Source organism: Phyllostomus hastatus, unplaced genomic scaffold, assembly GCF_019186645.2.
Source record: "Phyllostomus hastatus isolate PE091 unplaced genomic scaffold, TTU_PhHast_1.1 phas_scaffold_1066, whole genome shotgun sequence".
NCBI classification, from domain to species: domain Eukaryota; kingdom Metazoa; phylum Chordata; class Mammalia; order Chiroptera; family Phyllostomidae; genus Phyllostomus; species Phyllostomus hastatus.
This window is the reverse complement of record NW_025334004.1, coordinates 20,732,568-20,758,916: the sequence shown is the minus strand read 5'-3', so window position 1 is coordinate 20,758,916 and position 26,349 is coordinate 20,732,568. Positions and strand designations below refer to the sequence as shown.

At 50.4% G+C, this 26,349-nt stretch overlaps 1 protein-coding gene across 1 annotated transcript in view; it reads right to left on the bottom strand.

The window, feature by feature from the left end:
- The window catches only part of RBM20 (RNA binding motif protein 20), a 182,700-nt gene that overhangs the window by 34,164 nt on the left and 122,187 nt on the right, over nucleotides 1-26,349 (bottom strand). The window contains exons 2-7 of the mRNA XM_045854240.1: nucleotides 19,303-20,389; nucleotides 17,824-17,885; nucleotides 16,391-16,482; nucleotides 15,350-15,447; nucleotides 3,522-3,665; nucleotides 989-1,120 (exon numbers count right to left, since the gene is read on the bottom strand). Of these exons, the coding sequence (XP_045710196.1) occupies nucleotides 989-1,120; nucleotides 3,522-3,665; nucleotides 15,350-15,447; nucleotides 16,391-16,482; nucleotides 17,824-17,885; nucleotides 19,303-20,389 (1,615 nt within the window). The remainder of the gene's footprint in view (nucleotides 1-988; nucleotides 1,121-3,521; nucleotides 3,666-15,349; nucleotides 15,448-16,390; nucleotides 16,483-17,823; nucleotides 17,886-19,302; nucleotides 20,390-26,349) is intronic.

Sequence of the window (26,349 nt, the reverse complement as noted above, 5' to 3'; positions counted from 1 at the left end):
ATTCAAAATGTCCATCAACATGGGCATGGATAAATAAATTTGGAGCCACACAATAGAAATTGATACACCAATGAAAAGAGATGCACCCGAGATGAAAGGCATAATGTTGAATGAAAGAACACAGACTCCTTTCCCATAAAGTTCAAAAACAGACCAAACTAAACTACACTGTTATGGAAGGCAGATATAGGTGGAAGAACTGTAAGTTGAAGGAAATGATTATCCTCAAAGTCTCAAGAGTGGAGGGGGGGGGTTGAGTGTGGGGAGGGACTCGGGGGGGCCTTCTGGGGCTCTTGGTGTCCTGTTTCTTGACTTTGGTGGTGGTTTTACAGGGCTTATGGGACTTCATCCATTAGTGGTTTTTAAACAGTGCAGTGCATGATTAGTCACTTTTCTGTATGCATGTTGTACTTCACAGTGAAACAAAGAAAAGACAAATGTAGGACAAACTAAAATAAAAACAGAAGCCCTATTTGGAATTATCTGAATTTATCCCCGAGTTCTGACAGTGGCCAATTCAGTCATGTGCCGCTTGGGAGAATTTCAGTGAAGACAGAAATACAGGGAATGGAGGAGAGAATGAGAGGACAGGAGGGTGATGGAGGACAAGAGTTACTGAAGGCCTGCATGGGTAGAGGAGGAGGTTATACTCAGGGTTTGATGCCTAGAACCTCCGCCTCTGAAAAGCAAGCCCCTTTCCCTTCTGTCTTTATTTTCCGAGACGCCCCTGTAACTCCTGTGGGTCCCAGGAAGCCAGTCATCCTGTCTCAAGCATCCCTTTGCATTTTGTATGTATATCAATGAGCACGTTTCTTGCCACGTTATAATGGTTTGCCTTCCCATGCGATATCCTCAAAGGTGGTGGGCAATTTTTGCATCTTTCCTGGCCTCTCCTTCCTGCCAGCACTTAGGACAGACAGTGCCTGACCAGGAGGAGGCACTCGGCTGGTGCTCGTTGAATGACTGAATGAACAAGGGAGTGCTTTACCTTCAGCTGCAGCTCCTTGTATCTCTTAGACATCCGAATGAGCAACTTCTCACCATTGATCATAGCAGACTTTTCTTGGTAATACTGGACCATGGCCTGAGCAGCTTCTGTGTAAGCCATCTCCAAAAAGGCCTAGGAAAGAACATTCAGTACAAAGTATGATTCCATGTATATGGAGTTCAAGGATAGGCAGAACAAATCAATGGTGATAGAAGTTAGAGTTCAGTGTCCCCCTGGGAGAGGGGCGGGGTTTTGACTGGGAAGGGGGCATGAGAAACCTTTTGAGGTTCTGGAAATGTTCCATAGCTGGACCTGTGTGGTAATTACATGGGTGTACACATGTAAAAAATTAATGGAGTTGTGCACTTAAGACTAGTGCACTTTAGAGTATGTATTTCAAACCTCAATAAAAAGAAGAAAAAAACCAGCACAAGGAAGAGTTCTCTTTGATCCCATCTGTTCAAAGAGACCTATTTATTAACTCCACCAAAAGAGCTCATTATAAGATGGCCTCTCTCCTGGTCCCCATGGTTACCAAACACGGTTCTTAATTATGTATGTCCATCCTGGGCGGCTGCAGCGGGCCGCAGGCGCCCCTCTGGGGTGGGAGGGTCCATTAACCGGCAGTTTCCCAGGGGAAGTGGTAGAGCAGGGCAGAGTGAGTGTCCTGCACAAGTGACCCTGGGCCAATCCCTGCCATGGCAGAAGACAGAGGCACAAGCCCTGGGTATCTGAGCTCTCACTTTCTTTACGAAAAAAGACACATACTGAAACTTACAAAGAAATGGTCTTTTCCATTCGATCGCAGAGACTTTCTAAATAGGTCGTTTTGACCCACCTGTCAGCTCACCCCAGGAGCTGCGGTGGATTCATCATCGTCACTGCTTGTTAGATGTGTTTGGTTGGTACCGATCTGGTCCCTCGACGATGGGAAGGGAAAGTGATCTGTGACAAGGGGGCCCTGGCTGTGAGCGCCGACTCACCCGTTCCCTTGAACAAAGGCGTCCTCCCTCCTTCCCTCACACTTGTTTTTGAATTTCTGATCTGCTTTTCTGCACGCTGCCACAGTCTACGGCACCGCACCGTGTGGGCGACTGGAGGCAAGGTTATTTAGTTTTATTCAAATTCTGCCACCCAACTTTCTAAGTGCCTCTTTGTTCCTGGAAACATTTTAGTACCTCTAGCTCTCACCTGTCACTTGCGAGTAATGCTACCGTATTTTGCCATGTATAATGTGCACTTTTTTTTACCCAAACTTTTGAGGGAAAAATAAGGATGCACATTATACATGGGTATAATGATTACATACCATAGGTATAATAATGGGTATAATAATCCCATGTATAATGTGCACAACACATGCGTGCGCATTGTACATGGGAGCACATTTACATGGCAAAATACGGTAATTCAATGACTTCCACTGTATTCATGCTGCAAACTGAATTTTGGACATTTACCCAAAATAGAATGCTGAGAAGCAGGAACAAAGAGACAAAGTGAAAAACCTGAGCCTGGGTTGATGGAGGAAGACCACTGATGATCAGTTGTGCTGTCTCCAAAGTTCATGCTTTGATTAAGAAAAGAATTTCTCCTATGCCTGTTACTCTTAGTCATAAAATAAAAATATTTATTAATAAACAAAAAATATTCTTATTTCTGATCATTCTCTGTATAAACTCCCCCTCTGACTTTAGAATGAAGACAGACATATTAACTCTCAAGGCCCCATTCAGTCCCCAAGGGTTAAAGGTTCTTAGCTCCTTAGACTTACCAGGCATCCATCAGTTCCCACCTATTCTCCTGCTGTGCAACCCAAGGGCCTCAGGTGCTATCACCAAGGGTCGGTGAAAATCCCTGTTCCCAGTTGCTGGCTGTCTCCAAAGCCAGGCCCTCAGCTACAAGAAGCTTAGAAAGTAAGACTGTATCATTAGCCCAGGGGATGGGTAATGCAGTAATGACTCGAGTCCATGGCTATCCATTTTAGGGGCCAGTACTCAGGTCCACAGGTATCTGTTTGGGGGGACAGTTAGCTTTACCATATTAATGAGCCCCTCATTCCAAAGCACCTCCTCACCTCTAGGCAACCCACAGAGGCCTGTACCCATCCCAAGATGGGTGAGGGGAAACAAGAGGCAACAAACCACCACCATCACCAGAAACCCCTGTGCTTTACCAACTGGAGTCCACCTGTGTTTTCCCTCTTTATGTTAAGAACAGCTTCTTTCAGCCCTGGCTGGCATAGCTCAGTGGATTGAGCGTGGACTGTGAACCAAAGCATCGCAGGTTTGATTCCCAGTCAGGGCACATGCCTGGGTTGCAGGCCACGGCCCCCAGCAACCGCACATTGATGTTTCTCTCTCTCTCTCTCTCCCTCCCTTCCCTCTCTAAAAATAAATAAATAAAATCTTTTTTTAAAAAAGAACAGCTTCTTTCAAAAAAAGAAAAGTACACATATGTTATTGCACTGGATAGATCACCACCAACACATGACCAAGCCGGCACGGACCGGTGTGAAAGCACGTGGACCCACCTGATTCGTAGACTTCATGAGGATGTAATTGGTGACCTTGCCGAAGGGCAGCCCCAGGTTAATGACGTCATTCTCCGTGCAGCTTCCCTCGGGGAGGTTGCAGATGTGCACCACGCGGCCGGCGCCCGCCTTCCGCGGCGTGAACTGCAAGAAACAGAGAGCGGTGGCCGGTCTCCGAGAGACATTTCCCTCTGGCCCTCTGCGCCGGGTGTTCCCAATGGCTGTCTTCCTCCCAAACAGCGACTATGAAACTATAACTGACAACACGAATGCAGAAACGGCCCCATTCACACACACAAAACACTGATTCTATACCATCTATTTACACAGAAGATTCACAACACTTTTAATGAGCAGTCACATCCAGGGCTTTTCGGAAACATATGCTGCTGGTGGGAGGTGATCTACAGTCTTTTGAGAATGCACGTGAGTGGCAGCACATAAAACTGAAAACATACATAGCCTGTGATCCTGCCAGCTCACTTTTGGAAATTCACCCCACAGAATAAATGTATCAATACATAAATACTCAGGTACATGGATAATTTGTTGCAGTAGTTTATAAGGTGACATAAAAATTTGGAAACAGCCCTGGTTGGTGTGGATTGAGTGCCGTCCTGTGAGCTAAAGGGTTGCTGGTTTAGTTCCCAGGCAGGGCACATGCCTGGGTTGTGGGCCAGATCCCCAGTAAGGGGCGTTCAAGAGGCAACCACACATTGATGTTTTTCTCCCTCTCTTTCTCCCTTCCTTCCCTCTCTAAAAATAAATAAACAAAATCTTTTTAAAAATTTGATAATTATTGAAATTATTGAAATGTATTGACTCATCAATACGGCTTTCTTCAAAGAGTAGAACAGGAAGACAGGGAGGGAAGAGATGTTTCACCTTTTTCTTACATACTTCATATTGCCTGACTTATCCTTTTAAAGGTTCCGATGTATTAAAAAAGGGCACAGACAGGATTTGTGGGACCCTAATGCACATATAAACAGACACCCACAGCAGCAGTGGTACAGGCAAGTGGCTTTCCAAACTTTGTTGGCCTTTGGAGTCCTTTCTTCAAACAAAAGCTGGCTGACCAGTCCAAGACAGGTGACACATAAGAGGAGCAGCTCTAGACAGACTTCGGGGTCCAGCGCTTTGCTGCCACACTCCAGCTGGTGGCCCAAAGGCACCTCTGAGGAACACCGTTTGGAAGCCAAGACCTAGGCCTAATCAAAGCTGTGGAGGAAGGAAGCGTATCTGTTTTGTCTGTGCAAACCTTCATCAGCCTGAGTCTCCAGGAGGTTTGAGAATTAGTAACCATAAGCCAAACCCGGGTGGATGAGAAGGGTGCCTTTTTCTAAACCCAAATCACATTCTCACGGCACAGCCTGTATTTGCATAAGCACCACTTGGTATATGATAATGTGAACTTTAACACTTGATTACATTAATGTGGGGCTGGCCAGCTAAGCTGACACAGTGGGAAAGTCTGAGGTCCCATCCCTGACGAGGGCTAATACTTGGGTGATTCTACCACAAAAAGCCCTTCCTCATTGGGGCCGAGGACAATTAGAGTCTATAATAACCTCCTTTTATGGTTCAGCCCTGAAGTGGAGAAACCCAACTGCCCCTTTCAGATCTCCCCATCTGCGATGTCCAGAGGTCGAACACTTTCCCAAAGGGGAATGGGACTCCGTGTGTGGCCCAGGTGGCTCCCAGGGCTCTCCAGGGAGGACAGGGGCAGGGCAGCGAAGAGGCAGGATCAGTGCCTCCCAATTAGGGTGAATGGTCCCCATGCAGAGGCAGACCCAGCTGAGCTCTCAGGTAAGGCAATGTGGCCGGTCTTCTGAGATGATCGACAGGAGGGCTGAGGCTGGGCTCTGACCCACCACCTCCCAGCGCAGTGTGTTTCTGCCCCACGTGACTTTGCTGTGCTTGGCCTGGGCTACTGTGTGCTTGGACAGCAGAGCAGGCACGCAGGGCGGTTCTGGGCCCGATCCCCTCTCCAGTTGCCTAGTGACCAGGCACAAGGGCCTGCGCCTGTCCCATTGTCTCCACCAGACTGAAAAGCAACTGGCGAGAGGCGTTGTATCCAAGCGGGAGTGCGACAAAAGCTGCAGCAGGGCGGTGGGGCAGGCCCCGGGAGAACGAACACCCTCACAGCTGCCAGTCACTAAAGAACCAGACGAATTCGTGCTGCAGACCTTGTTAGAGGCGCCCTCAAATAATGGGTCTCAATTAAGGTTTTCATTCAAATTTTTAAAATGCATTCCATGAGCACTGTTTCCTCCCAGGATTTTAGGTCAGAAATAGAAGTTGGATTTTATGGAGTCTTTGTTGTCATTTTGAAGTAATCACGAGACCATTAGTATTCTTCCCATATTCACCCAAATGGTGGACTGCAAATGGGTTCTAGGTGTGCCCAGGTGTCGACCCCTCAGGGTGGAGGCCAAGGACCTCCCGTGACCACGGTGGCTTCTTCCACGCACCGGCGTGCTTCGGTGCAGCATTTCTAGGTAAGCCATGGGACGAAAATCTTGAGAACCTCTGTGCTGAGGGATGGCTTTGTATCGTGTCTGGCTTCAGGGCATGTGAAAAGCCCCGTGCAGTTAGAGAAAGAAGGTGTATGTGTTACAGGCAGACCTTGTTTCATTGCTCGGCAGACGCTGCACTTTCTTCACAAGTTGAAGGCCAGGCCCTCCTCCACCAGCAAAAAGATTACGACTCTCTGAGGGCTCAGGTAAGAGTGGTTAGCATTTTTTTTAGCAATAAAGTATTTTTAAATTAAGATATGTACCGGTACGTTGTGTCTTAGACAAAATGCTATATGCACGCTTCATAGACCGTAGGATGCGGTAAACACATGGACTGGGAAACAAAAAATTCGGTGACTCTTTATTGCGGTGGTCTGGAGCCGAACTTGCAAAATCCCCAAGGTATGCCTGTATATTCTTTTGCAAATATTTGATTTAGGAGAGTTCAGCCTGCATGCTTTTCTGTTAGCAATCTAAAATATCTTTTTGTTTTAAACTTGATTAGGTTCAAAATCATATTTGATTTGTAAAAGCTATATATGTATATGTGTGTCTATATATGTATACACACACATATATAAATTCACCTTAATCTATTCTTGAACACTTTATATAAACATGGCTGTTTGCACCATATGCCCAACGGCAGATCTGAATGATGCATAAGAAAGTTAGGGAGGGAGGAAAGTAGGCAGGTATGAGGAAGGAAGAACGTCATACCTTTAGGTGGTACATCTGGAATTTGTTCATGGCGGGGATGGGGGAGGGTGGCACAGACAACCCTGAGTGCCTTCAAGCAGGCAGCACAGTGCTGCACGGTAATCCCCAGCCTGGGTTGTTGGGAACCTCCCTGCCTGTTTTCAGAAGCTGTAACCCCCCATGGCTAAGGCTGAGTGAGAGACCTTGGGACCATAAGCCACTAAGGAGACAAAACTTATCATCCTGGCAGGGGCACTGCCTCTGCCCCCTTTTACTTTACTCTGCTTGGCCCCGAGCCTGACCAATTAGCCAATGACGGGTAAGATTCCTCAAGGGAGGGATGACCTAAGACAGCCATGGTCACAAAGGGGCCCTCATGGAAGAACTTGGGAGGCTATAGAAAAAGGGGGTGATGGACCCTCACCCCTCAGTTTTGACATAGCCTGAGTCCTCTTTCTGTCTGCAAGAAGTCTCCTCATCTCTTGGCTATCTTACGTCCCCTTCCTGACTTAAACCTGAAACAATGCTAGAGGGTGGTGCAGCCCTGTGCTGGAACTGGCGGTTCCCCGGGGCAATCAGGCGTAAGAAAGAATACATAAAATCCTGTGAAACCTGCTTTGCTAAGAAAGTGCTCAGTTTTCTGATAAGGGTCCAAGCATAAAATGAGTTTGTTTCCCAAAGGTTTATGGCCCTTTAGCTAACTGACCGTGACTCAGAATAAGCCCTCAGAGTTCTCTGAATGTTATCTATTATTTAATCATTTCTGCCTGACAATGATTGATGAGCTTTACATATACGCCCTGTATTCCTGTGCAAATTGAACCCAATAAAAGCCCATTGAGGAAAAGGCTCTGGGCCCTTCTCCTTTGAGAGATTGGCCACCTTTCCTCTCCAAGCAGATCAGGTCTTGGTAGACTTATTCTCATCCATGGAGGACCGGGGGGCCATGTGGATGGAGCCCCCCAACATCGGGTTCTCTAATAAGTCCTTTTGGGTCTTTAGGTAATAATATCTTAAAGAAGAAACATTATTTTTGACATTTGAAAAATGTGAGTTGAGGTCATACTTTGAGTTTTCTGACTCTAACAGTGCAGTGACCCTGGTGAGATCTTAGGCTAATTAGAGAGTACGGTTGGTGTGTCTGTGTTTCTGATGAACATAAATGGATAACTAGTTAATTACTCACTAATACAAGCACTTTGGCAGAGACAGAACTTTTCCAGACAGGAAACGAAGGACAGTGGCTGCTGGAGGTAGGAGTAAATGATTAAAAGGGGTTTTGGCTGGGAAAAGCTTCGAGTTCTCGATGTAGCAGAAAGAACCCAATCCCGGAAGACGGAGGACCTGGATTCGAGCCCCAGCTTGGCCACTGAGTAGGCACATGACAGGGCAAACTCATTTTCCTTTCTGGACCTGAGTTTCCCAGTGTCCGGAATGAGGGAGGCAGCCTGTGCATCCGAAGTCCTTCCCAGATGTAAAATGCCCAAACTTATGTGGCTCTAAGCTCTAAAATTCCACTCCTCCCAGAAGCTTTGCCAAGCTAAACTCCAAGATCCAGGATAATGATAACTTTCCCCAACTGTGCTGGGCATAAACAGGAAACCTGTGACTCTCCCACTCTCTGTCCCAGTGAGTGTCATGTCTGTCCTCCTTCCGTCCGTGATCACCCGTGTCAGCACAAATACGTTCACAAGCATGTTCAACTTTCAGACACGCCTGTACGTGTCGGTGTACGTACGGTCTTTACAGGGCTGAAGATAAGCTCCGAGCAGTGAGCACCTTGCTGGTGAGCTCTGCCCTTCCCTGAATGACTCTGTGTCCACAGTGCCTGGAACAGCTGAATGACACACTGAGATGCACTAAGGGGACACAGGCCTGGGAGCCTCTTCAAGGACAGACACACATTGAGTGTGTGGCCTTACCACCTCCAGACACCAGTGCCAGGCACCAGACATGAGTGACAGACCCGGACCTGAGTCTGCTCCCCAGTGTCTAACCTCGGGCAGATGACTGAACCTCTCCGTGCCTGAGTGTGTGCTCTTCTACAAAACACGGAGAATACAAACTGACTCCACATGACTCTTGAGACGACAGAAGTGCCGCAATGTACAAGAAGTGCCTTGGTGCAATGCCTGGCATCCAGCAGGCTCCTATAAATAAATATTGGTCTCCTTTTCTCCAAGATTTCAAGGATACGCTGTGGTGATTCTAGACTTCTGTAACTCTATCGTGGTTATGTAAGAGAAAAGAAAATCTGTGTTTGGGGGAAATTCCTACTGACGTGGCTATGGGTGAAGAGATACGTTTCCAACGGCTCAAGAAAAAACAGGCACCGATGATCACACACATGGGTGAAAGGAACAGGAGACAGATGGACAGACGGATGGAGGAATAGACAGAGACAGACGGACAGATGGACGAAAGGATGGATGGACAGATAGAGATGAATGAACAGACTGATTAAATAGACACACACAGACGCCGGAAGACACAGAGAGAATGATAAAAGAGCCAAATGTAAATGAGTGGTGAATCTGGGTAGAAAGCATATGGGTGGTCCTTAAACCTTTCCTACAACTTTTCTGTAGTTCTGAGTGACACTAAAATGAAAAGTTACCAAAACTACATTGTTAAAAGCTGTGCTGTAGGGCAGGAGAGAATCGTAAGACCTCTCCAACTTGAACTTTTGGTGTGAGGGGTGGATGGGCCCCATTAACCTCCCACCCGCTGCTCTGCCTGCTGAGCCTCCGGGAGGCTCACGTGCGACAGGTGCATTTGAAACCCTCCCACCCAAGGTCAAATCTCTGAGAGCGCTGAGGTGTCCAGGTTTGTAACCAAAGGCCTAATTACTAACCTAAAGGGACAGTCATCCTTTCCCAGCCAGCATCAGTAGGCCTGCAGGCCAGCACTGACCTGGAATGCCCCCCTTGCGTGGGATCAGGGCCTGGGTTGTCCATTTTCACAGGCTGGGGTCCCTCATTTAAAGCCAGATGCTGCTTCAGTGGTTCCTGTGACTGGGCCCCAGACTGCTCAGCTCACCCACAAGTCATTACAGGTGAGTGGAAATACAAAGAGAGCAAACAGACTTGTGTAGAAGATTCGGAGACCTTTCAATGCCCTCCGATGCTGGTGCGAACCTCTGATGCTAGCCTCACTGATGAGTTCAGAGAACGGGTCCAGTTCAAACAACTCACGAAGCTGCAATAAAAATGTGGCTAGGGCAACAGGCCTGTGGGGCGAGAGAGGTCTCTCCAAGTACTTGCTAGAGTTATAAATATGAGTTTGATGTCCAATAAACAATGTCTGCGCTCCAGACTGATCTCCTGGAATTAGGTGTGACTTAATTTCACCTGGCACTTGGTGTGCGGGCCTCTGTAGGTTTTGTGCTGAAAACACCTCAGGACAGACACAGCGCCAGTGTTTACTCCTCATGGCGCTGATTCTGGACACACCGTGCAGAGAGCAGATGGGCGTGGGTAGCCCAGCTACGGCTACTGTAGGATAGAGACACAGATGTCCTTACTGACACTTCCAAATATTTTAGAAAGCGTATCAGCTTTGACTCAGAGAAGATCTACTTCTATTGGTGCCAGGCTTGCCTACGGGTCTTGGGGTAGTTCAACAGGTGACCTTTAGAGTCACGGAATCTTCAAAGTGGGGCTCAGCTGGCCCACACCCCTCACTGTGTACATGAGACTGAGGTCTGGAAGCAGTTAAGGGGCTTAATCTGTGGGCAATGATAAAGGCGTGGTGGGTTTGTGATCACAGCTCAGCTCTCAGAGAAAACACTGATCAATCGCGGACTTGATAAGTTGTGGTAAGGGCATACAATAGATGATGTTATACATAAGATGGGGTTTTATGTCCAAATGCACAAAGATGTCTAGAAACCAATTAAATATGTCCTGTGAGCTTAAGTTAAGGAGGGGAAAAAACCCAAGTTGTACAACAGATATGGTGTTACCTGATTTTTGCAAAAATACATACTTTTAGTAGCTGCCCATGCACGTGTCCACCAGCCAGAAACACATAATTAGAGTAAAAGACATCTACCCTTCAGTTTTGTCTGCAGGGTTGGACTTCCTATTATTTACATTTCTGTTACTATTTGAATTTTTTGCACTATGTCCGCACTACTTTTGCAACATGAAAACATAATGAAGATTTGCCAAAAAAAAAAAAAAGGAAAAAAAAGAAACAGAAAACAAATCCCACCCAGGTCTCCTGTTTCCTGGCTCTTTGCATTCTCTGAAAATGCACAAGGTGGCCCCCATAGGGGGGGCAGGAGCAACGGCAGAGCTGGACTGGCTGGAGGGGTGGTTAACATCTGTCAGGTCACCTGCTCTTCTTCATGCTCTGTGGACGTCAGGAGACCACAGTGCCCTGAACCACGGGCCCAGAAGGCCAGAGGGGACAGACAGACGTTCTAGAAAACCACCACCTACGACTTAAACCTCTGGCCTCCCACAGACATTTACGTTTCCCTTTCCATTTGCCTCGATTTCCTTGTTCACACAAGCTTCCCGGTGTGTGCGGTCCCGGTGAGAAAGAAACCATAAAAACAATGCGTATCGTCCCATTCCAGGGAGGCCCATCTGCGGCGCTGGCACGGAATAATCCCCAAGGTGGCTGTGAAAACTTCCAGGCGGTTTTATGGGGACAGCCAGCAGGCCAAGTCCGCCTTGGACAGGTGCAAGACAACTATTTACAGCCTGAGAAGGCCCCGAGGCCCGTGCAGGAAACCTGATTACTCTATTTATGCCGACTGTCAGCCAGAGGCTAAGTGCCACGGCTCCCGTGAAGTGGCAGGAGCTTCAGCGACAGTGAACACAGTCTCTTGGGGCCCTGGGGTTGGGGGAGGGGGTGATGGGTGTCAGCCCCAGCCCCCCTCCCCCTCCCCATCTCTGTTAACGATGCACGTGGACATGAAAGGCCGGCAGGCACTCGCACAGAGCTGAGACAAGTGTGAATGCAGCAGCCGAGCCTGGGCTTGGGGGAGGTGGTCGACGGGATCTTCCATCGTCTGACACCATGTGGCACGTCAGAGACCTCCTGAGGGCTCCTTCCCAGGACCCGTGTCACTGTGCTCTGCTCAGACACGGGGAGCTTTAGAAGCAGGGACCGACCGCTCTTTGGTGCACAAACAACAGTGATCCTACAACAGCAGAGTCCTGGCTGGTCTGCAACGAATGCGTTTCTGAAAAGATGTATGTAAGCGGAATCAGACAGGAAAAACTCTGGCACAGAACTGGGAGACACTTCTGGAGGGAAGCCAGAGAAAGCTTTCATAGTTCTCAAGGTGGGTGTGGGAGAGAGGGGGTAGTGGAGGAATTTCAATCACTCATTAAATACGTCTTTTCCATTTGAATTTTCACAGGAAGCATAAATTTCGTAAGCAGAAAAAAACAGCAGAAATGAATATGCACAAGGAGCTCAATGGGCGGAGTGTTCTTTGTTAGCAGAGTAATTGCCTCTGATATATCTGCTTATCTTTGGAGGTTAGTATTTGCAGACCAAAAAAAAAAAAAATCAGTAATTTCTCTGAGAGATGCCCCTGCTACTTAAAGGAGCCTTGTAAATTATCTTTCAGTAGCAGATTCATTGGCTCCGAGTGTCTTCAAATGTCAATATTTTTGTCTTTCAGGTTTTCCTAAAGACAGACATATCTACATGCAATTCCATTGGCCAGAAATGGCCATCAGCAGCACCAGAAGCCCACAGAAGGGTGTCGTTATCTAGCCACTCACGGCACATGGCTGGGCGGGCTTGGTCCTGATACCCCAGATATCATGGGGAAGGCTCATGTGACCAGCAAGACATCACAGGCTGTATAACAATAAAACCAGTCAAAGAATGCCTCTCTCCCTTCACTGGGTCTGTAGAAAATGCCTTCAAACCTCTGAGTTCCTTCTGGGAGACACTGGCAAGGTGGCAAAGAATCCGGGAGCTGGGTCTGCCTGGCCTCTGCACGCTGCTCCATGGCTGCTGGCTGGCAAGGCCCGGGCAGGGCCTGCACCCCCAAGGCAGCCTCGGATCCTGCTAAGCAGCTTGTGAGGTGGGAGCAGGGGGAGTGGTGGGAGCAGGGGGAGTGGAGGGAGCGCACTAAAGAGATGGCCACAGTAAGGAAGAGAACTCAGAAACTTTCAGAGAGGGGCAGCAGGGCTTAGTGGTTAAAAGTGCAGCGTCTTGAGCCAGACTGTCTGGGTTCAAATCCTGAGGCCTCAGGCCTCCATGTACCAGCGGCGTGACCTGAGGCAAGGCGCCTAGTATCTGTACACCTCGGTTTCCCCCCCTCACAGGGCTGTCTGGAGGACTAAGTGAGTTAAGGCAGCAAAAATGCTAAGAATGCATTACGCACTTTATGAATGTCTGCTATTGCAATCATCCTCACCCTCCAGTGTCAGTGGCTCTCCACGTCCTTCCTGCTGGCTTGCAGTGCAGAAAGCAAAACGTTTCTTGGGTGTTGCTTCTTCTCAGACTCGAGCCAGATGACCTCCCAGTCTCTAGGCATTTGCAGGAAACTGTACTCACGAATTATCACGGGTCAGCAGCTGGCTAGCCCCTGCCCCGCACATAAGCGGAGGGAGCCTCCCATATCTCTCAGGGGGGCAGATACAGTGATGGAGATCACTGGACAGATCGGAGCACAAGGAACACTGAGACCTGCCCGAAGTCACGCAGCGAGCAGACGGGGCCAGCCTTAGGACAGGGAGCCCCACCGCGGGCTATGAGGACTCGTGACTCAGCAAGAGCCACTGCTCCTTCTTACTCATGCACGGTTTACAATTCGCTGCCACACACCTGGCCTCACCTGGTCCTCCCCAGGGCAGGACAACTCTGGTCCACCCCGGGCCTCGCTCCCACTGCCAGCTCTGAGCACTGAATCAGGAGACCGTGGGCAAGTGGGCACAAACGAGCCTCTGAGGTCAAGGCACGGTCACACAGTCAATCACACAAGCCAGGGGAACACCAGTCCTTTATTTCACCTTCAGCAGTCATTCCTAGGGGAGTATTGTCCCTGCTTAAGGAACTGGAGCCTCAGGAAAGTAAAGTGATTTGCCTGCGGCCGCACAGCTGCTGGGCTCCAGGACTGGAACTTGAATCTGGGCTCCTGGCTCCACGTCCACAGGAAAGGGCCTCCGGCTCACTGCTCTGCCCCGGAGGATGGGGCTGGGGCACAGGACACGCGGAGAGTTGTCCTGTCCCCGCTTTTCCTCAGCCCTCTCCCTGTCAGAAGAGGCTCTGTTGACGCCAGCTCTTTCCTGTGCCCAGACCTCTGGCCCGCCTGCCTGCCAGTCCGACCTCCCTCACCTGGGTCACAGTCCCCTCAGTGCTGGGGCTTCAGAGCGGGTTGTGGGAACCGAGATGCCCCCATGGGCCACAGTATGGGGAAACAGCTGCCAGCACTCCCACTGGGACTCAAGGTCATGGACGGGGCTCACTGGACCCAGCCACTGCACTCTCCTGGGACCGACCCACAGCTGCCCCTGATCAGGTGTGGCTCTGAGCACGGACAGGGCAGAGAGGGAGACCACCAACTTCTCCAGAACCCTGGGCTCGCGGCCAGGGGCTCTCCTGAAACCCTCCCCCCATTAAACATCACCAACAGACAAATGGGAATCCCGCCCAGGCAGGCCTGCTTCCTGTCATGAATCTCCTCACCCCCCATTCCCCACCCCGCCGCATTCCTCCCCCAGGGCCTAAAACCTCAGCTGCTCAGCTTGCCCTTTGACAATTTTGCAGGAACAGCTCTGGCCAGGCATGTGGAGGGGACAGCACATGGAGGGGACATGGAGGAGACAGCAAGCAGAGGCCTGCTGTCAGGAGCTTGTGCTCACTCATTGCCTGAGACGAGAGGGAGAAAGAGGCTGCAGCTGCTCGTAGTCTGAATTCGAGGGGGAAAATACAGGCACAGGCGAAACACACAGACACACGCCCTCTAGCAAACACGTTCTGTTTTACAGTCAGTTCTGCGTCTCCCACCCCCTTCCAAGCGTCCTCAGGGAACTCCAGTCAGAGAGCTCCCGCGGGGGACAAGGCTACCCGCGGTGGGAAAACAGAGAGGAGACACGGTTGTCTTGTCCTGGCTGGTGGGGAAGGAGGGACGGACTTCAGAGCTCTGGGGGACTAAGGAGCATGTTGTAGAGAGAGAGGGCTACAAACACCACTGAAAACAAAGTATTGCACAGAAGCAGCCGTTTCCCCAAGGGGCCAACAAATACCGTCGGGCCAAGGTCATTACTTTCAGACACATTCAAGTTGCACAGTTACCTGCTCACAGGAAATGGTCCGCTTCAATAAAATGTCAACATCTGAAGGAACGCACAGGCACACGCTCAAACTTATTTTTTTCTGAACCAGTGTCGAATGCCAGAAAGTCTATGAATGCCTTCAATTTTAGAAATGTATGTCAGCATTTCTTCTGTGTGTTTCAGAACTCGCAGGACCGAATGAGGCTCGCCTTGACCTCTGTCCAGGGACGTGCTTCCCTGCACTGCACAAAGCCACAGCGACACCAGTCTCTTCCCAGCGCCTCTGCACGCACCACCCAGGCAGAGCAGGTGACACAATGATGATGACAAGCACATAGAGAAAATGCTCTGTACTTACGTTTGTCCCTGGGGAAGCCGACGGGAAGGTGGGGTTTGACTGAGCAAATGACCTTGCGGGAATGGCTGCGTACGATGTTCCAAGACTGGAGGCATAATCTAAATGATAAGTCACACAAAACTGGGTGAAAACCTACTTATTTACTTTACCCGAGGAAGTCACTATTAGGACATAAGTAAAAGAGAAAAATGAAAATTCCCTCTTAACATACTGTTTGGTAGTTGTCATGATTATAAGGGGGAACCCCCCAAAACCTGGAATTATCTTCTGGAGGGCAGGCACCTTGTAGTACAGGCTTCCCCCACGAGGTAAGTGCTCTAGGAGCCCATCTGTATCAGTGGACCAGCTGGTGGTGTTGTGAGAGGCTGCATTTGGCTTCAGTGAACTTTTTTTGGAGACTCTTTCAACGCATTTGCCCATTTCATGATGGGTGATTTACAAACGCACCTGCCCACACCACACTGAACACTCAGCAGTTTGGGACCAAAAAATCAGCATGACCCCCATGCTCCACCCTCCCCATCTACCCAATCTCACCCCGAGTGACTTTTTTTGTTGTTTTCCCAGATGAAGAAAGTCCTAAATGAAAGCATTTTGCTGATGTGGAGGAAGTGAAACAAAAAACAGCAGTAGCACTAAAAGGCTTCAAAATCGACAAGTTCAAAAACTGTTTTGAGCAATGGAAAAAGACATCTCGATGGGTGTTTTGCATCACATAGAGAGTGCTTTCAAGGTGACTGAAGTTTAAACATGTAAGGATAAATACACAATATTTTAGATATAAATTCCGGTGTTTTTGGAGGGGGGTGGTTCTGCCCTCGTAGGCCTCTGGGCATGTCGATAACCAGCAAAGCCTTATGTCTAAACTATGTCAGAAAACGTTCAAGGGCCCAGCCAGCAGGTCCAATGCATTTCAGTGTCCTGGGATCTGTCTGCTTCACAGATGCAGAAGAACGGTACAGACGGGGGGAAGTGTGGTGATCAGAGACATGACGCCAGAAGCCTTTGAGAAGCTGACTTCTGGTTCCAGCCCTCACTCACCTTCGTTCCCAGTGGGGTTATAAACAGCCGGGCTGTTGGGAGAGGCACACAGAGCACCCTCTGCAGGCGCGAGTACACACCGGACACCAGCGCTGGAGGGGGGTGAAGAGGGGGAACCAGTTACTCGATCAGTTAAATAACGAATTACCCTGTGACCCAGAAATTCCACTCCTAGGAATAGACTCAAAATAGTCTAAAATAGATGTTCTAACAAAAACGCGTCCATGAATGTTCCTAGCACCAGTATTCACAATAGCCAAAAGGTAGAAAGGCTCCAAAAATAGATCAAAAAAGTTATTTATGGATACATAAAATGTGATATATACACACATATATGAATATTATTCAGCCATAAAAAGTGGTATATGCTGTGATGTGGATGCACCTGAAAATAGGATGCTAAGTGAAAACCTCCAGTCACAAAACACCACAGAGTACACAATCCCATTTACTATGGAATGTCCGGAAGCAGCAAACCCGCACAGACAGAAAGCAGATCAGTGGTCGTCAGGGGTCAGGGGGAAGGGGACTGAGGAGTGACTGCGTCATGGGTGTGTGGGCATGAGAATGTTCTGGAACTACACAGTGGCAAGATAATATCACATTTTGTTTACCAACTCATCTGGTGGGTGATTACACATAGATGACTTCCACTTTTTGGGTTTTGTAAATAAGAAAGGGAGGCTTCTTGAATGTGATCATTTCAAAACATTGGACCCCGCCCTCTGTCCTACATCCCTGGGCCAGGCATCCTCTTCTCTGCGGAAATCTGTGGCCCCCTCCTCCCTGGTCTCTGGGTGTCTGCCTTTGCCCCCCACTCTCTGTTCTCAGTAGAACCAGAGCACATTTATCGCTCCTTTGCTCGGTCCACCAATGCTTGTCACACTCACAGCAAAGCCAAAGTCCCTGCAGCAGGCCCACGGGCTCGGGACCTGGGCTCTGGCACTCCCCTGGCTTCCTACCCGACACTCTGCTCTGGTCACGCTTGTGCTGCTGGAGTGTCCCAGGCCACTCCAGGGACTTGGAACCTGCTGTTTCCTCTGCCAGGAATGCACGTCCCCCAGACAGTCCTGAGCTCCTTCCATTCTCTCCTGAGGTGTCTGTCCTCAGCAAGGCCCCCTCCCCATTTAAAATGTAAGGAAAGCACACGCGCACACACACACACACACACACACACACACACTCTTACTTTCTGCCCATGACCTGCCATTGTTTTCTGCTTAGCATTTACCACCTGGGGTGCTATATAATTCACTGTTTACTTTGTTTACACCTGATCCCCCATTAAGTGTAAGCTCCCTGAGGACAGGGACTGTGCCTGCGTTGTCCTCTGCAGTTTCCCCAGCACCTAGAACAAAGCACGGCATACAGCAGGGGCTCAACGAATATGTGCTGGGCGCATGCAGGAACCTGTTCTGCTCAACAGCACTTACTTTTCTGAGAAGACCAGGCATTTCTGAGCATGGAGTTTCCCCTTCACATGCAGCTCCCAGTCCTAGGCCGGAAGGAAAGAAAAATGACAGAAGCAGAACTGAGTCCTCGGGAAGGCAGGGGATGAGAGCAGGCTTCCCCGGCCAGGCTGGGAGCTCAGCGCCCCCCAGAGGCCAGGCCAGCCCTGCAGCTGCATCTCTCCCCTCCCCCCACACCCACTCCTCTCCCTTCCAGGTTCCTGACCGGCTCCTGCCCTCCATCCAGTCCTCGTGCCATTGGCTTTACATGCACGGCCCGTGCCCATCTTGGACAGGAGCCCTGAGTCACAAACCTAATTCCTCCTTCCCCTCTCGCTGGATGCTTAGTCCCATTCCCATACGCAGGTGGGAGAATCTGGCAGGTGTGCTCACAGTGAGTTGCAAAGCCTTAGGAGACAAAGTCCTCCATCACCTCTCGTGTCAGCCGTCCCCTCCAGAGACTGGAGGTGAGAAGGTGTGTCCCTCCTGACTGACAAGATGCACTTGCACCAGGGGACCAAGCAGAGGGGAATGACAGTGTAGTGTGACTCCCACTAGGCAGGGGTCATTTAAGGAGGGATCCTTATGAAATGCAGATGAGAAGGGAGACAGAAGGCAGTATAGCTCAAGAGGCACAGACTCTGGACAGGCCAGACCCACATTCAAATCTCCACTCTGCCGCTTTCCAGCTACGGGGCCCTGACAAATCACTGTGTCTCTCTGGGCCTCAGTGTTTACACCTGTAGAGTGAGAATAATAATAGTATGACCTACGGAGAGTTACTGCTGACATCCAGAAAAGGCTTTAATGTATGTTAGCTGTTATCATTGCTTTGAAATACTTCACTGCATCATCCTTTCATTCTGGGGGAGAAATTGATACTATAACAGACCCTTGTTTGCTGGGGCTGAAGCACTTACCACCGCTGGGAAGTGCCATGAAGCTCCGTCTCCATTTTGCAGAGGGGGATGCTGAGACCCTCTGCGGTAATGTGTCTAGACCCCCCCTGAGAATTTCTCTCGCCTCTGATCCAGAATCCTGGTCACATTTTCTCCCCTTTCGAACTCAGCACAGTGTATGTGCTCCAGGAACAGTAACTTCTACGTGGACCACAGAGGAAAAGTCTTCGCCTAGGAGGCGGGAGATTCTAGTTCCCAAGTCCCTCCTCTGTCACCCAGGTGAGGTCATTTGATCCCCCCACTCAGCCACGGCTTTCTCAGCTGAGCACGTGGGTAAGAATTTCTTACTTGCCTGAAAGCAAGGAGTGGCCCTAGTACATTTCCATAATTCCTTTTGGTCCTAATACCTATGATCTTAATCAAGGTTAGAGATGGCAACATTGTGATACCCAGTCCCCAAATACACCAGTTTCTTGCCTACAAACAGTGAGAGTCGGGTGGTGGTGGTGGTGGTGAGCCCGCCCGGGCTCCAGTGGTGGCTCCTAGGTGGTCTTGGATGACTCACCTTTAAATCAAACACCTTCTTGTCACAGATGCTGCAGACGTGCGGCAGGTGGAGGGGCGCCACCCCGTGGAAGTCATTCAGCTCGTGAGGCTGCAGGGGCCGCACGGACAGCACCGCCGGCTCCTCCTTGGCCCGCCGCCGTGCACCGCTGAAACTCTGTTTGCTGCTGTTGAGCCGACCCCCGAAGGAAGGAGGGGTCCTGTCCGGGGTGGGCTCCTCGGGGTCATACAGTTCATAGGGCTGGCTGGGGGGCGGAGGCCACAGGTTGGGGCCAGCTGTGAGATCGGGCTTGCCCTGGCCAGAGAATCCGTGCGGGCTCTCCCATTGGCTGTTTGGACCCTGCAGAAGTGGACCTACCTCACCTTTCAGGCCCCCGGCTGGCTCAGCTGAAAACCCGCCTGCCACGTGCGACCCTTGGGAGTTGGCTCCATAGAAGTCTTTGGGAAAGGCAGCCTGGCCATCCTGTCCTGACTGGCTGTAGTGCTGCCCTTCATAGGTCACACTGCCTGAGGTGGAGGCCGAGGCTGGCAGGAAGATGGGCTGACCATCCGTTTCAGAGCCATATGCCTGGCCGGACGGGGCTTTGCTGTACTCGTAGAATCCTGCCGAGGGACCTGTCCCGGTCTTGCCGATGCCCAAGAGGACCGCAGGCTGGGCAGGGGTCTGGGGCATGACACTGCTGAAGGGATGCACCACCACAGCGCTGGGGGGCTGGCTGGGGAGGCTCACGGAGGGGCCTGGACCTCGTGTCTGGCCGGGGGGTGAGAAGGCAATTGTATTAGAGGGAAACCGGGCACTGGGCACACTGGCAGCATGTTGGGGCACCCCAGTATGGCTGTGGGGGGCGCTGATCACAGACGGGTGCCTCAGCTGGTTGAAGAGCGGCTGGGACATGGCCACTTTGGAGAGGACTTGGTTGAGGACCGTGGCGGCTGCAGTGTTGTTGGTGACAGCTGTCTGTGCCAGCTTCAGCCGGTGGAGGGTGAGCTGGGCTTGCAGTTGAGCCAGTTGGAGACTGGCAGGCGAAGGAAGCAGAGGGGTCGTGTTACTGACCGAGAACGGGTTCTTGTCCAGGAGCTTGGCGGCACTGCAAGGAGACAGAGGTCGACATGCAAAGCTGGTTTTGCCCAAGGAGGCCAGGGGGCTCTTTCTGTGCTCATCCGTGGTCCCCCCTCGCGTGCAAACAAGACCCTCCCACAGGGCCCCGCATATAAGTGAGTCTGCAAAAACCCGTGCTCTCTCACACACATCAGTTAAAAAATAAAACTGCAGCAGAAAATTATGATGTAAAGAATGCTCAATCTCACCGACAATCAAAGAGAGAGAAGCTAAAACCACTAGAAAGAAACGCACGACGTGCTGAAAGGCAGCCGTGTGATGTGCACTCCCTACAGCCATGTGCTCCGGCCCAGCTGTTCAGCGCTGGGAATCTATCCTGAGAAAGTGAGCTGCAATCCACACACAGCCTGAAGGTGCCCGAAGGTACTTAAGAGTACTTCATTATTTAAGAGTCCATAGTTGAAAATTACAAATACCCAATAACAGGGAGGGGAGTTTTAAACCGAGTGAATTATGAGAGAGCCACAGAGTGAACTATTAAGCAGCCCTTCACTACTGGTGTTTAAATTCCTACTTCACTATGTAATATTTAAGACATTCGAGAAACTGTGCCTGGCGCCATGCTGAAGGCAGAACACATTCCACACGTGAAATGCGCCTTGGGTATCCACTCTCCCCACCCACCCCTGAGCCCCGTCAATGCCAGTGGCAGACACTACCTTGAATTGACGTGGTCATTATTTACCACCCCCTCACAAAATGAGTGGCCTGAGAAAATCCATATACTCTACTGTTAAGTGAAAAAAGCAGGCTTTAAAATCGCAGACAGAAGGAATCGTGTGTATTTGCACCAAACACATTTTCATCCGCGTCCTTGGTTCACATCCGAAAGCAGCAAGAGCTCAAACCCAACCAGCACGAAGAACCACCAGAAGTTCACAGGAGAAGAATCTGAACTTGAGGTCGCAGGCCGTGGTGGGCGTGCACTGAGTCTGCCTGCAGCGGTGGCCTGTCCGAACGTGTGCCTTCCACGGGACCTCTGCTGGGTGGGAACGGTGTTTTCTGGACCAAAGATCAGGACGCATAAGGGAACAGACTTTCCCAGAAAGCCTGGGAGACGTGGTTACCACCATAGTCAGGGCTATTTCTTGGGTCTGACACCTCCGTTTTGGGGAGTGGGTGTCATCGGGAAATGTGTTTGGGAAGTTGATGAACTGGAATTCCCAGGACGCCTGAATGGGAAGAACGGGACTGCGCACTTGAAATTGGGATCACCACGGACAACGCAGGCTGTGTATTCGGCATGCCTACCGAAGTGTGGAGTAGCAACTACAAAGCTGGGGCACTTCGGACAAGGTTCCTCTGACGCAGGTTCTGCGGAGGAAAAGTCTGATGATGACAAAACAAAGGAGAGAGGCTGGGGGGTGGGCACGGTTCAGAAAGTGACAGGAGATGTGGGAAGTGTGTGACATGTCACTTCTCTCCCCCGTTGGAGACACCTGCTCTGGGGAAAGCAAGCTTCTGCTTCAGGTGGCATTTTGCATTGGTCCAAGGACATGGTGGGAGGCGCGGGGAGGTGTGGAGGTCATAGGGAAGACGGTGAATGGGGGAGAGTCTCACACTGACTGCGATGCTTCTGTGTGCCCAGTGCTTCACTCGCCTGCATTATCTCATTTGATCTCTCCATCTGTCCGATGGGGTAGGACATTTCCACCCCAATTATGCAGGGCAAGAACCTAAAGCCCAGAGAAACTGGGTGACCTCCGTGCAAAGACTCACAGTGAGTGAGCAGGGCCATGGGGTCCAAACGCCAGGCAGGCTTTGAAAAGGAGAGAAAGGTGGTTCAGTATGCGGCTTCTCAGCCCTCTCTGAGTATGTCTCAGGGGCTGGCTGCCTCACTGCTGTGTTTGAAGTGAGTTCTCAGAACATCAGGCACACCCACGTTCAAGTGCAAGTACAAAACACATTTCAGAGCCAGAGAAAGATGACTGTGGATTACTATTTCCCATTCTGTGAGAAACAAGAATGTGCTCTAAGTCATTCAAGACAAACCACCTTCACTCAGCCAGCAGCCCTGCTGTGCTCCAAAGGCAGAACAAGCAGGCAGCATTTTAAGATATGGGGGGTGGGGGGCCTGGGCATTCTAGGTTAAAGGTGGTCACAGACCTCTTCTCCTCTGAGATGTGCTGACTGCAGCACAGCCCCGAGGGCCCCGGTGGGGCCCGGGCACACGCCATGGCGGTGGGTGGCGTCAGCAGGGCTGGGGAGGCACTAATTGTCTACGTAGGCGAGAATGTGAAAGGAAGAGGAGCATGGTCAAGAGTCTGATGATAGATTTCTGCTTGTGTAGTATTAAGTGGCTGAGCTTTAGAAAAGCAATTAGGCTTACCGCAAAACCCTGCCCACACGGAGCCAACCCTTCCTCCCAGGTCTGTCCCCGAAGCAGCCTGTCCCTTGCTAACGAGGCGATAATGAGGTGCCAACTTGGTCTCCATGACCGGAGCGAGAAGAGGGTGGTTTTGTTTTTCCAGGAGAAGTCAGCTGTATTTTCTAAAACCGTGTTCTAGGCTGGAAGGAGCTCTTGCTGGAGGCTCTCCCTCACCTCTGCAAGGACACGTGAGGAAGGGCCACCTTTCCAACTAGGAAAACCAGCCCCGCTGGGCGTTTGTGGGTCAGCCCTGGCAAGCAAGTGCTGGTCCGACTACAGCCCTGGTTACAGGTTCCCCGTCCAGATCCAGTGTGAATAAGACCTTTCTCTTCTCAACGTCTGCTTTGCCTACCAAATTCCTGTTGTCCCCAACTTTAATCAACCTTGAGTAGAAGCGATTTCACATAAATCATCAGAGCTAGCTACCTCTTTTGAAACAAGGGCCCTTAGATAAAGAGGAAGACTCATCGCCCCATCTTTTAAAAGTCCTAAAGTTTTCAGCCCACAAGAGCTAATAACCTAACACTCAGGTGCTACAGCAATCACACTGTTGAACCGAAAACCGGGGCGCATGATCTGACACTCTAGGGACTAGAGGTAATGTTGCCCTCCTGTCTTCCCACCACCTGGGTTCATCACCGCTACATCACTTGGCACATCCTGTCTTATATCAAAAATACCTGTTTGTGTGCCTCCCTCCCTCCACTAGATATGAGCCCCACGAGGGAAAGGAGCACGTCTTGGAGACTGCTGATTTCCCTGGCACGCTGTCTTGCACGTGGGGGACACTCAGGAACTGTCACGAACAGAATGAAGAAGGAAGATGATGGATGTGGCTCATCAGAGCCTGGGGGTTTTAAGGAGGCATGGACACCTCTTTGGAGAGTATACAGGCATTTCTGTGGGTAAAGGCCCTGACACAATTCAAAAAGGAGAATCTAAACATACCCAAAAAGCAAATAGGTTTTGCTGGAGTATACAGCTTAAACTGCAATTGGCTGTAGTCACCCACCTAGGGGACCGTCTACAATTCCCCATTCCAAAGCAGGAGTTCCGATGCACTCTCCTCCCTGTCCAAGTCTACGTTTTTGTTTTTGGTTTAAGATTTTATTTATTTTATTTTTAGAGAGGGAAGGGAGGGAGAAAGAGAGAGAGAGAAACATCAATGTATGGTTGCTGGGGACCGTGGCCTGCAACCCAGGCATGTGCCCTGACTGGGAATCGAACCTGCGATGCTTTGGTTTGCAGCCTGCGCTCAATCCACTGAGCTACGCCAGCCAGGCAAGTCTACATTTTTTTAAATTCATGGATAATCTCTCTGATAGGCTGAATAATGGCCTCCAAAGATACCCACTTCCTAACTCCCAGAGTCTGTAAAATGCCTCCTTACATGATAGAGGGGCCTTTGCCAATGTGATTAAATTAGGGAGCAAGAGATGGAGAGATCATCCTGGACTATCTGGGTGGGCCTGACGCAATCACAAGAGTCCTTACAAAATGGGGGCAGGAGGATCAGAGTCAGACAGAGATTACATTGGGCGGGAAGCAGAGGTCAGAGGAGAGAACATGCTATGCTGGCTTCGAAGTGGAGGGAGGGGCCCTGAGCCAGGGAAACGCAGGAAGCCTTCAGAAACTGAAAAAGGTAAGGAAATAAATTTCCCCCTAGGGCAGGGTGTCAAACTCATTTTTGCCGGGGGCCACCTCAGCCTCAGTGGTTGCCTTCAAAGGGCCGAATGTAATTTTAGGACTGTGTAAATGTCACTACTCCTTACAGTTAAATGAGAGCTCAGGGCTGCCACCGGGTAGAAACAAAAACAAAGTGCCTGATGGATAAAACAAGGTGGAGGGCCTTGTGTTTGCCTCCTGTGCCCCAGAGCCTCCAGAAGCAACCAGCAGGGGTAACACCTCTGAGATGATTTTGTACTTCTGACCTCCAGAATGGTCAGTTAAGAAATCTGTATTGTTGCAAGTCACTGCATGTGTGGCAATATGTTACAGAAGCAAATAGGGAACTAATACAATGCACCAAGAAAATTGCATGTAAAAGAGGGGTCCACTCAGAGGGGGGACACTGGCTGGATCTTATCGGTATGACCGTGTGCTCCCAAAGGTCCTGGAGAACACAGGTCACCTGACCAGGTGACTGAAGACCCTTGGGAACTCAGCCAGGAGCCAGAAAAACCCAGAGGTCTCTTCCTTTCCAGAGTCCACCTTCTTGTCGAGCTGGAGCAATGGCAACCTGGGAAAGCTTGGCATTGCAGATGGTTGGGGATCCACTCCCTCATTAACAAAGAGAGAAAGTGACCTGCCCCAAGCCACACAGCCGGGTAGCAGCAGAACCTTCACGAGAACCCAGACCACTCACACCAGCTTTCAGGAGCTGACAGAACAGCCCTGACTAAGCCCTATCTGTTTCATCACCACCTTAGCGTCTCCACCCAGAGTTCTCTGGGGTCCTCCCCTCTGTTCAGAGAAACACCAACTACCTTCGGCATGCAAAGCCCCTGTGGACCCCTGAAAGCCCCCAAGGTGGCAGTAGGGATGTCCCCGTGTCTGAGGAGCAGGTGGAGGATAAGGTTCTCTGCACCTGCTACATCCCCTCCCAAACCTGCGCAGTGGCTTGGTTTGAGGTCAAACCTCGAAAGAGGGAGAGCAGCACAGTGGGCTACTTAAGCTGGGTGTTGGGGACAGAGCTAGAAAAGCTGCCACACAGCCGCCGGGAGGGCAGGTCCGCACTCCCCCCAAAAACACGGCTCAACCGCTCTGATTCAGCTCCGCAGGCTCACTGCCCCCGGGGCTGATGTTTCCTTGCAAAGAATTCACAGTGAATAGTTACATTAAAAAATCTGGTCCCCTGCTCACTTAGAAAGGTTTAAAAAAAAAGAAATTAAAACAGCCCCAACTGGTATGGCTCAGTTGGTTGGGCATCACCCTGCAAAGAGAGGGGGTTGCCAGTTCGATTCCCAGTCAGGGCACATGCCAGGGTTTCTGGTTCAGTCCATGGTCTGAGCGTGTGCAAGAGGCAAGCAGCTGATGTTTCTCAAATCAGTGTTTCCATCCCTCTCTTTCTCCCTCCCTTCCTGTGTCCTAAAAAAAAAATTGAAACACCATTTCTCTCAATAGTTTTAAAAATAAAATATCACGTAAAGAAATAGCTGCCTTCACAACGCCGGGGGACTTGGGAGATCCAGTTGAAAACTGTTTCTAATGGTGTAATCCCATAGTGCCAAAAGGATGTGCAACATACTGTGTCCACCGGCACGCAACAGCTGTCCCCGCCTGACAGGGTTCACTATCTGCCCCAAAGCTCTTGCACATTGTATCCGAGTCCCAAGCAGGATGCAAGGGCGGATTAACGTGGGGCACAAGGAATGAGGCGGTGTCCTTCCTCGGTTTGGGTCAGGGTGCTGGAAATTCAGCCGGAGTTTTGTCTCGTGTGCCACCCAGTTCTGAAAGGGAGGAAGAGCACCCAACCCACAGGCGGGGGCCACAGGGCCTCTGCTCTGCACAGACTCCATCGAGGGGCCAGCGGGTGTTCGTGAATCTTCCATGCAGCCCCC